This window comes from Lethenteron reissneri, chromosome 34 (assembly GCF_015708825.2).
Source record: "Lethenteron reissneri isolate LAM-NWPU_2019-01 chromosome 34, ASM1570882v1, whole genome shotgun sequence".
Classification (NCBI taxonomy): domain Eukaryota; kingdom Metazoa; phylum Chordata; class Hyperoartia; order Petromyzontiformes; family Petromyzontidae; genus Lethenteron; species Lethenteron reissneri.
This window is the reverse complement of record NC_083812.1, coordinates 10,185,203-10,197,290: the sequence shown is the minus strand read 5'-3', so window position 1 is coordinate 10,197,290 and position 12,088 is coordinate 10,185,203. Positions and strand designations below refer to the sequence as shown.

Genomic DNA, 12,088 nt, shown 5'->3' with positions numbered 1-12,088 from the left:
GTGCCCGCACTATCCCAGTGCTCACCAAGCCCTGCTAGGGCAGGTATTACACACAATCACCCACACGGTGCTGTTCACGATGTAGGAACATCGAACGGCACGGCCCTTCCGGGCCGGCACCATACAGTGACATCCCTGATGTCACTACATATATATATAAACTGAGCACCAGTTCTTCTTGGTTCTTTCGGTAAAGTCACGTAGAAGGGAAGTAATAAAATAATAAAAACATAATAAAATTATTCTCACGACATGGTGCAGTGTGCAGAGTAATGTATGGTGTCGTAATTGTATAGTAAATATATAGTAAATATATAGCAGTGTGATACACATTAGGGTGGGTAGAATAATACATAGTGTTATATTAAAATGGATAAGGCAGCAACTGCAGCAGCAGCAGCAACTGCAGCAGCAGCAGCAAATGCGGCAGCGGCTGCAACTGCAGCAGCAACTGCAGCAGCAGCAGCAACTGCAGCTCCCTTTGATACTGTTAATCCTGCATAATGCACATGCATATGTAGTACTAATCACATTCCTGCATTTCCCATAAATATGCTAAATTCCTCTTGATATGCAAATTCCTTTGTCAAGGCGCCCAGCTTATATATATGCTCCAAGCTCGTGTGCTGTTTCATTCAGACTCTGTCGCCTCGACAGACCTGGTTTTCACCTGAGGACGGCTGCTTGCGTTGTGGCCGAAACGTCGTGAGAATAATTTTATTATGTTTTATTTTTATTATTTTATTACTTCCCTTCTACGTGACTTTACCAAAAGAACCAAGAAGATGAATCCCTGCAGTCACGAAAGCTTTAAATCAAAATGAGCACAAGTTGTTTAACATGTATTCTATTCAAGTCAACGAAGAACAATTATTGAAACATTGATTGATGAGATTTGCCTACATTTAACAATAAACACATTGATTCTTGGCACGGTGCCTAATTAGTGAAAATTAATTTAATAGCAGCTGATTGTCGTACTTTTGCAGTCTCAGCATGATAATCGCCATGTTTAATTGTGTACATTTTACAATATTGTTATGTTAATGGTTGTGACTTGAATTAAAAAAATTGAGCATCATTTAAGAGAAATCCTCCATGGATTTACAGAACCACGGTTATGGAAGCAATTATTCTTAAAAGTAATTTCAGTACATTTCACCTGGTTAAATAACAGACTCTGATTGAAATATAGTTGTTCAGTGTTAATAACTTTCCCGTTAATGATAATTGTAAATAAACATTACTACTGTTATAAATTGTGTTAGTTTTAGATTGCAATAATAATGCCTTGTTGACTTGAGTGAATTTATATCAGTGATGTCGAATCAATTATTAATGGCAGTGGCATTGAGGAAGGCAGCATTCTCTTACCCTTGATTAAGTTGCCTGCTGCAGATTGCTCTGGCTTTAATCTGCAATCACACTCTAACTGGGATCATCTCAGCAGCATTCCTGAACATAAAGCAGCGTAATTGGTAAATAGCTGTCCCCTTACAGGTCACTTTGCACAAACAAGGAATTAAAGGCTTCCTGCAGTGTGTTGTATATCAACACAGTAGAAAGGAAAAGAAGAACAAACACTGTAAACAAACGTCAACAGTCGTACAATGCAGTGCTAAAGGACAATTTGGGGAATTCTGTTTGTTGTTCTTTGCCGCTGAGGGTATAAGAAGTACTGTCTAATGAGCAAGTATGTCTGTGTGTGTGCATATGTCTGTGGTGGTGGGGTATACAATGGCAGTGACCCAAGTTTCAATTCCCAGCCCTGTATCTGACTGCATTGTGGTATCTCTGGAAAGGGCTTCATTGGGGTGGTTGAATGTTTGTATGAAATGAGCGTGCAGTGCTGACAGAGAGTCGAACCGATTGGTTTTTCGGCTGTGTTTGGGTTTAGCGAAAACCAATTGAACCAGTTATACTTCAACGTTGTTTTAAATCTGGCTGTCGCCTGATTAAGCTAGTAGTAATTACTGGCAAAACGTCGTACTCAGATTGTAAATGTTGTGGCTTTGCTCACCACACCGGTGTGCTGTACTAGTAACAAATTGGCATGTTCTGTTTACGTGACAAACCTTACTAATTGGCTGTGTCGGGTAGTGGCAGGTTTAACGACACATTCATTTATTTACGCGATCTAACACATAAAACCTGTATTATGGTTGTTTTGAATGGTTTGGTTCCGATTAACCGTTTGCTAAAAATAATTTAAAACCAGTTAAAATTTTCCATCAAAGTCTCCAGAGTGCTGGGAGATGTCTGGCAAGCGTGGACGAGCAAGCCCATTTGCTAAGTTACACCTTTACGCGATAAGCTCGGGCAATTTTCTTCTCTCGGACAGCGACTTTTCAAATGAGCAGGTGGTGAAACAGCCCGATCTTGTTGCTTTCGTTATAAGAATGGAGCGGGTTTCATTTGCCTTTGTTGTGATACAGCGTCAGAGACTGGAGATGAGCTGGCCCTGTATGGTGGTGTGGCTGTCGCCCTGGTCGTATCAGTGGGCATTGTTCTGGCTGCCTCAGTCGCGCTTTATCGTCGACGGCGACAAAACTACGAGGCCGATATCATCAACTCCAACTCGGATTTGTACGGGGGCTTTGCGCCTGCTGGTCAAAAGGCCGTGCGACACGGTGAGTACTTTGCAATGAAGTGCACTGCAGTAATTGTACATATATAGTGAGCCAAATGTGAACAGTTAGTTGATTGTGAAGACCATTTATTTCGGCATTGTAAAGGAGCATTTGAATTTTAATAGTTAATTATGTGCGGTCAAGTAACTATTCCAATGTTTCAAACAGTTGGTGAAGTGTAATTGAAAGTAAATATATTTCATAGACATGATAAATGGAATACTTTTTCTAATTATTATAATCGTTATATTCATTGAAAACTATTAGCTGGCAAGTAATTTATATATTGTGCTTCTTTTAACCCTTTACTGTATTCAAATGCAATTATTCCTTTGTACCTTAACAATTCGTTATATATGTTTACAGTTTATTTACCATGAGCAAATAAATAATATATGCTTACATACTTTGGATGCACATTTCCGTGCAGACATGATACAAAAGGAATAGACTGTACTAGATACATCACTAAGTTAATATTTACATCATGGGACCTCCTTTTGCCAGTACCAAATATGATAATAGGGTTTTCCTCCTTTTTCTGGCAACAAAACAGGTGTTAAGATATCTCAAATGGCGTTAAACCTCTGGTCTAACACCGTTTGAGACGAGGGTCAGAAGAAAGCTGTTTCTGGTGTGGACCAATCAGTTTCAAGGACAATGCATATATTATCAGAGTATGTCTTTTGTTTGCATTCTGACCACAAGCATTGTGGTTAATGCTGACATGATTCCTTGTAAACGGTTTTAGTTTGGTGTTTTAACATCTTAACACCTGTTTTGTTGCTAGAAAAAAAGGGGAAAACCCTATTATCACAAGTTGATATTCTCTTTTGTTTTATGACCAATATTATCAAGCAGAATTTGTAATTCAGGACGCACAATATGGGCCGGTTGTGACTTTGTGGATCTGATTATCAGAGTCAGGCTTGTTAGCAAATCGGGTAATTCAGCATAATTTTTTTAACAAGCATGACTGTTGATGAGACATAGGTCAACAACGATCCACAGTTTGCTTGCATAATCAAATGCTGCTTCATAGCATCGGTCTAAAAATCTCATTGGCTGACAGTGTTGCTAATATTTTCTTTAACTCATAATGCCCCCACATTTTTCTATGATTTTTATTTACAAGCCAAACTCTCACCGTGTGATCTTGCCTGCAGATAACACAATGCAGAGGATGGCTATGCATTCTGATCTGACAGCTAGAAGCAGCTCATTCAATGGGCCAGTTTACCCACAATGTGACATGACGCAGAAGATATCCATGACGCATTTCCAGCTGCTGGAGCCGCTGCCTGGTTTAAAGATCAAGGTCTGCAGCTCTCCCACTGTGTCATCTGCTGACGTGTCCAGAGAAAACGGGGCCAGGTTGTCATCGAGAAGTTTGGCCCTCGACGGAGACTCGGCGAGCCTGATCGGATTTTATGGGAGCATGTTGTCACCAAGGAAGTCAGACATGGATGTAAACTTAGACAGTGCGACAGGAGACTACAGATCTGTGCTGTCGTACAAGAGGTTGGGTATTGAAGCAGGTGCAGCTAACCAAACGACGAGACTGTCCACAGAGAATAACATCAAACTAGAATTGGAAACGGACACATCTGACTCCTGTGTGTCGGAGAGAAGGAGGTCTCAGAATTGTGCTCCTCTGTCCCAAGACAAGGGAACGAGTGTCTATGCCACGTTTGGATGTCTGGGAGGGCGGCTTCTTATTCCGAGCTCAGGTAACTGTAAACTCGCCAACAGATGTTACGCATTTATGATTGCCTATGAATTATTAATTATTGCTGTAGCCACATTAATTTATTTGGTACTCCGTATAATGTATCATTGGGAGTGCTGCCATTCAAACCTGAATGCATGACAAGTTGCACATTGAAAAGGTTGAACATTCTGTGATGATGCATAATACTGGCTTAGATCATTGCCACACAAATTGTAAAAGTGCTTCGTTTGACTAAGGACACTGTAATTCGTTTAAGTTAAAGTAATGTTGATGGCGTGCTAGTGATGAAACAAGACTTAACTTTGAATGACCCTTGTTTATAAATAAACATTTGGTGAAACGTGCAAGACTATTTCTGGACAACACATTTAATGTTGTCTTACCAAGCATAACAAAAAAGAAATCTTGAACATTAATGTAAAGGCTTGCATAGATTACTATACTTTAGGTTCATGTTTTGAAAAATCATCGCTGTTAAATAACAGTTGTTTTAATATATACAATGCACATATTCTGGAAATTGGTCGAATAATACGTAGGCTTTCCCGACCAATATCATCCATAATAGAGCTTTTTTTTGGGTTAGATCGCGTAAATATATAAATGTGTTGTTAAAACCCGCCACCACCCGACACAGCCAACTCGTAAGGGTTGTCACGTAAACAGAACAGACGACAGCCTGATGAATCTAGTTGATGAAGCTAGTTGAAATTACTGGCAAAACGTCGTACTCAGATTGTAAATGTTGTGGCTTGGCTCTCCAACACATTATTGTGCTGTACTAGTGACGAATTGGCCACGTTCTGTTTACGTAACAACCCTTACTAGTTGGCTGTGTCGGGTGGTGTCGGGTTTTAACGACACATTTATATATTTACACGATCTAACCCAAAAAAAACCTCTAATATGGATGGTGGAATAATATTGTGTTGACTTTGCAAAGGGAACCATTGTGTAGTCAGCAAAGGGGAAGACCAGAGTCTGACTGCGTGGGGTTTTCAGCCTGCAGATATTAAGTGAAGGCCGCTTGCCGAGGTGTATGTTTATGAGATCTTGTCTCATTTTCCCTCCATCTCTGCCGGGCCGCATTGAAAGGAGTGGGCTTACTGGTGCCACCAGGGGCAATACCCCATGGTCATTTCTACCAGATGTACCTCACGGTCCACAGGGGAGAAGACAGCGGGTGAGGCTTAACCCATTTGTGTCGCACACCTCTTGTGTCTTTACAGTCGTCCTCATTCCGTGTTTTATGCCAGCTGTTTTGTGCACAAGGAAGCAATTTGAACATTAATCGCTGCAAATGCCTCGCATTTTGTGCATTAGCTCACGACAAATATTTACACAGTACTTTGTTTCATTCGAAATTTTATGTGTACTGCAGTGTTTTTGTGTGTTACATACGGACACAAATTCTGGGGCAGGCATCATTGTGCTATCTTTCTGTTTAATGGTGGACGATTGTTATACTGCAACGTATATATGCACATTTAACAAAACAGCCTTTAATTTGCATGGAGGGATGTTCTTTGAGAACTAAAAACAAGATGAATTGGAAACACAGTGAAAGATTATGTAATTGTCATTTATGTTTTCATCTCAGTAAGTACACAGGTAGTTTGACATGAAAGGGTTAACCAGAGGGCTTGCATTCCTAAGCATACGTGATTGACAAGTAAGCCTTTGATTACTGACCTCTGCAGCCTATTTGTCCAGCATGTTTGTTCTTCCTCTGCTCATCCCAAAAAATATGATCACAATGCCTTGAGCGAGTTGTTGCCACCGTATGTAAACTGACGCCTGCATACAAAAACCTGCATGGTAGGTGATTTTTACACAGAGGGCCACAATGCAACTTAATGATGCATGCATAATAAAAAAAAACATTCTCTAAGCTCTGCCTAAATGAGCAGATGCTGCATTGAAAGTGTTTTGATTTTGTGCGAAATGAATTGGATTGTCTTGTTTCTAAATGCTCCTCACAAATTTCGTTTGTGGCCTGAATTTTGCTGATAATTTTTTGCTGATATGAAATTCCTATTACGTAAATAATGCTTAAAATTACATTGCAAATTGCAGTGTACTGCTCTTGATTAATATGTAAATATAAATGACTGTTTTCCTACCTTAAGGCCAACATAAAATGTTCAATGACCGGTTGTTTTAGCAAACGCAGAGTTGGTAGTTGGCTGTGAATTGTATAATACAATCTTTTTTTATAAAACAAATTACCACATTATTTTCAACGATTAATATTAGCTTCCTTCTGTTCGATAAATTAGGCAGCCATGTGGCACGTGTGTAGAGTGTTTGACTCAGTCGTCAAATTGCAATTTCAAAATGCAATAAGAGGTGCATTTCAGCCATCCATTCCTTCAAGGTCGATAAAATAGGTACTTTGCTGTGGAACGTCAACAGGAATTGTGTTTTTGGAGAGACTGGCAATCTCCCGGGCAATGTGGAATTTCCACCACTGGCTGAGGACTGTCAATGGAGATGTGCACAGCCCCAAAATTCATGAGAAAGCCAACACTTTGACTGTCAATAGTAATAAATAAATGTCTTTAAAATTAACATTATTTACCTGAACCCCGCATCAAGCTTCGTGGATATGCCCAGACGTTCAAACCTTGTTGTAAATATCTGTTATCTGTTTTTTATAACCAGCAGAAAACTGTTCCTCTCAGTCCTATAAGGCAATTTCCTCCACTGTTTACATCAGATACAAATCCCGATACAACACAAATCATATTCATGTGAATTAGTGGTCTCAGATTAATTGAAATCAGGAAGCACCCTCTCCTATTAATTTGAGCAAAGAAATGCAGGAAACAGCATCATACTACTTGCTTCTATAATTGTTGATGCCTTTGCACTAAAGTGCCGCTGATGTATTTAACATGTGTCACCATTAATGTTTCTACTTTTCTCAAAAACTTTTTTTACATATATAAAACATTTTCGTGACAAAAAATGTTCTAGCATTGTCAACGGTGTTTTCAGGCCAGTGCTGGAGGGTAGCCAGACCCTGCTGAGCCCCGTGGTGTCATGCGGGCCCCCCAGCATCCCCCTCCTCTCCCCCGTCATCCTCTCCCTCCGCCACTGCGCCGAGCTCAGCCCGGAGGACTGGGCCCTCAGCCTCAAGCGACAGCTCAGCTCTGGGCACTGGGAGGTGAGGGCTCTTGCACTCCAAGGTCCTCAAGCCTCCTCATTTCCTCGATATGCGTGGGTCTCATACGTATGTATGTTTGTTGAACTTCTTTCGCACCGTACTTAGCAAATCGGAGGTGCGGGGAAAGGACAACAAACTAAACACAAAAAGCAGTTCTAAAGAAATACCTCTTTATTACTGCACAAACGAAGCATGCTGGGGCTGTCCCGAGCTAGCCTGGTGCAACTCAGGGGGCGCCATGCTGTTCTCGAACTGCAGCAGCCAAGCCATGCCAATGAGGTCGCATGCAACAAACGAGTCAAGACGCCTATAGATGATGTGGTGACATTGTGTCCTGATAGTGTACAGAATGACTTTACAAGCAATGAATCAGCCTCGCCGCTGTCCTTGGTTGGCCTCGAGCCAGAGTATTATTGTTATTTGGTTTTTATTCAGCACGAAAAACAGCCAATGGAAACCTTCCATACCGTGTGTGGACTCGGTTCAGATGTGCCAGTGGAAAATTGTATCAGGGACAGTGACTGATGGATCCGGTGGCATATGGTAGCCTGAAGAGCCCATCAATTCTCTCATGAGCTCCAGCGACTAGACTTAGCGCTCTGTATGAATTACTTCATTATTAATTCGAGTTAAGTCTCACTAAGGTTAATTATTATTTTTCAGGAAGGTCGTGCGATGCATGTTTGGACAGTTCTATAATAAATCCATCCTCATAATGAGTATGTGTAAATTGCATTACTGGCTCAAGGCTGGCAGCTGAGTTGAGCACTGCCCCAGACTCCTAAAAACCTTAAACAATAGTAACCCAGGAATTTATAAAATGGAAGTATTTAACACCATTTAAAACAAATTGAATGTTGGAAAACCTTGTGCTGGACTGGAGTTCTACTACCAGAATCCTTTCCCTCTCACTAAATCTGATGCGCATTTGCTCACTTATTCACAAACTCATTCACACCCTTACTCATGCACCCACTCACTCACTCACCCACACCCTCATTAATTCACCTTATTATTTTTCTCACTCACCCACTCAATCACTAACCCACTCACTCCTTTATTCATTCACCCACCCATCCGCTTACTCTCTCATTCACCCAACCCATCTCCCAGACCTACCCACACACTCACCTTCATCCACCCACTCGCCTTCATCCACCCACTCACCTTCATCCACCCACGCTACCCACCCTACCAACCTTCATCCATCCACCCACTCACCTTCATCCACCCACGCTACCCACCCTACCAACCTTCATCCATCCACCCACTCACCCAGCCACGTGCATGGGCATTGCAGGAGGTGCTGAGGCTGGGCGAGGAGCCTGCACGGCCGCCGTGCTGCCACTGGCAGCTGGAGGAGCGGGTGTGCCACGTGCTCACAGAGACACCGGGCACGTACGCCGTGCTGGGGGAGGCGCTCGGCCCGGCGGCCGTCAAGCGGCTGAGGCTGGCGGCGTTCGCGCCCAGCGTGTGCCCCTCCCTGGAGTACAGCCTGCGCCTCTACTGCCTCAACGACGACACCGAGTCCCTCACGGTGAGAGCTGGCTCCCTCCCGAGGATCACGCTCCCAAGTGCAATACAAATAGAAATACGATGACATTTTATCGCTAAATAGTGGCGTATTCATGATAGCACCTGTATAAGGCTTAGTTCATCCAAAGACTTTATAAGCTGGGGAAAGATAGCTTAAAAGTGCTCATAGAACCCAACTCAAATCGTCTGAGCAGATACACGGAATTGGCCAGAATAATGCATCTCCTTTTCTGTCATATTCAAGGGGTGAGGATGCGACCATAGGGTAAGTGTTAGCAGCACTAGACGTGCATTCCGAAGGTCGTCAGTTCTTTCACGGGCAATTTTCTCAAAACCTTCCCTCGTCTTTCCACACGCGGTCTAAATGTGAACACCACAATTGGTCAATCAGCAGATTGTATATGGTGGGCTAAATTGTATGTACTTCCACCTCTTCTAAAATACCTGACCAGCGTGGAAGAGGAGGCTAAAATACCATAGAAATGTTTCCTCTGGAGGTCCCTCTAGTGGAGGCTATTCTGTCAGCATTGGCATGAGCAAGACATTCCAGGGCTGTATCTTTACCCATTGAAGGGACAGAGAGATTTCTCACCACTTATATAGATAGGCAAAATTTAAGTGTCGAACTGCTCGCTGTTCAAACAAGCGTGAGGTACTGCTCATATCTATTGGTGGCCCTCAGCCAGTTCGGAAGATTGCACATTGTGATGGTGTCAGTTGATCTCTCCAACTGTTGACTATCGACAATGTGGTACTCTTTTTATCAAGCTTGGAAAGTCGACAAACGGGGTCAACTGACAATTTGAATTTCAATTCACGATCATCTGATTAGTTACGGGACCTTTTTTTTCCAGTATCAAAATGATGAAATAAAAAGAATAGGCTTCACCCTTTCTGTGCAATCAGAGTAATAAAAAAGAATCATCTTTACCAAGAAAGGGTAAGGCCTATTCTTATTTTAACCTTTTTTTAGTTCACTTCAAATTAAGCAAACCATTAAATTGTTATACAAAATGTAATCCTGGAAGAAACTTCATAGGAATCCTCCCAAAAAAAATTTGCTTCGAGTATGATGTTAAAAATAATCTCAGACCGCAAGAACGCGCTACAGACGCTCCGTCCTGTACCACACAAATATATGCTAATTGATGTGCTAATTGGTCTGAACTTAAGTGCAATTACCATGATTTATGATGGATTTCAAGCTATCCACGCATGAGCTGACTGTGTTACTTTGGGTTGGGTGGCTGAGGTTCAAACGGCAGATCTCATTTGGTGCTGGATTATTCCCTGACATATGTTTCAGCCTTCTGGGCCACCTAGACACCTATACCCAATAGGCTTATGTGACACAAAGTACACACTGTGTTCTGTGTTGCCTGACAGTTCATAACTACACAGTTGTTCCTTGAAATAAATGATGAAAGAAGACAGGTCTTGATATTACTTTGGCATTTATTTATTTTTACTTGACGATTGGCCAAAAGAAGAAAGTTATTTTGGAAGGTTTATTCGATGAAAGTGTCACCATTTCAATGGAAAAAAAGCAAGAAAATGCAATAATTGACTTTGAATAAATGATATTACCTCGAGCACAATGTTGCTTTGTCCAGGTGCAATAAATGATTATGCTCTGTGCAATGTGAAGGCTAAAATTGTGTATAAACGAGGCTGGAGTGCTGCTACAGTGACCGCCCTCATGAGCGTTGTTTCTGAAAATCTTGCCATGGAGAAGACTTGACCCTTATTACGTAATGCTACTGCACACCTGCCATGTTTGCGTAAACGCAACGCTTGTAATCAAACTGACTGGACCTTAAGTAAGCAATTCTGTAATAAGATATTGTAATACATAAATAAATCAATTTGGTTAACTCAACCACAGCGACCTCATTTTCGCTGGGTGTAAAGTCACACTTAATGCAACTAGATTGGACACATAAACCCACACTATAATTCTTGAGTTACTTTGACACGTGTTTTTTTATATATAAGTCTGTTGATATCTAAAACAAAACTATACTGTCAAGGATTGAATATAGATTGTGTGAATATTACTTGCAATTGTTTATTTAAACACATATATGCAACTACCATTATATATCGAAAATAAATGTTGTCTTATGTGTAATGTGTGGTAAGATGTGGCATTGTGCTTATAACATATCACTATGATCTTGGAAAATAAATTTGTGTATTGGGCTTTGAGGTGCTTTTTGTTTAAAGCCCAAGTTTTAACCCCCATCAATACTCACTGTCTGTATCACTGAAAGACCACCAGCACTAACTAATGAATATCCCATGGAAATGAACTATCAAATTGCATTGTTTGCAATAATAGTTAATGAGTTGATGGCGCTGTGGCCAAAAGTAAAATAATTTCAGTCATGTCTTACATATTTTACATGATTGCAGTATCCTATTTTGTACACTTGCTAGGGTATGAGATGTGTGTTAATGATGTATCCTGATGTGAAAGTGACAGGAATGCAACACTTGAGAAAAAACATCGATCGTTTAAATGTGGATTAGTGAAAACGTATAGAAAGCAATACATCACGAGCAATTTTGGCAAATTACCTACATCATGAGTGTCAATGAAATTTAATTTGCTGATGTGCTTCTGTCAACGGATCCTGTGAGCTTTTTACACCTCATTATAAAAATGTAGACTGCACACACACACACGCATGTTGGCACACGATACATGTTTGTTTCTTTCAGCGAAGTGAGAATGGCCAGATATGATGACGTATTGCTGGTCACATACTGTTCTCCTGGTCGATGAGTCTTCGGGCTTGTTGTTGTGCTGACAAGTGTGCAAACTGTCCGGTTATGGTCTCACAGCACCGCCAAAGTACAAAAAATATATATAAAGCTGGATGGAATCACAAATTATTTTAATGACCCTTTGGCAGAATAAAAAGTTAAGACAGTTTGTAACTTTGTATTGCTTTTATTTACTTATTTTTAACCACAAAGCTATATTCAGAAGCTGTCTACAAAAAACGTGCACATATA

General features: G+C 41.1%; 1 protein-coding gene across 2 annotated transcripts in view; it reads left to right on the top strand.

The window, feature by feature from the left end:
- Positions 1 to 12,088, top strand: part of LOC133350657 (netrin receptor UNC5C-like) — a 145,363-nt gene that overhangs the window by 94,180 nt on the left and 39,095 nt on the right. For both annotated transcript variants that reach the window (XM_061565257.1, XM_061565258.1), the window contains exons 8-12: positions 2,436 to 2,630; positions 3,797 to 4,360; positions 5,458 to 5,545; positions 7,363 to 7,531; positions 8,832 to 9,068. In XM_061565257.1, coding sequence (XP_061421241.1) covers positions 2,436 to 2,630; positions 3,797 to 4,360; positions 5,458 to 5,545; positions 7,363 to 7,531; positions 8,832 to 9,068 — 1,253 coding nt within the window. The remainder of the gene's footprint in view (positions 1 to 2,435; positions 2,631 to 3,796; positions 4,361 to 5,457; positions 5,546 to 7,362; positions 7,532 to 8,831; positions 9,069 to 12,088) is intronic.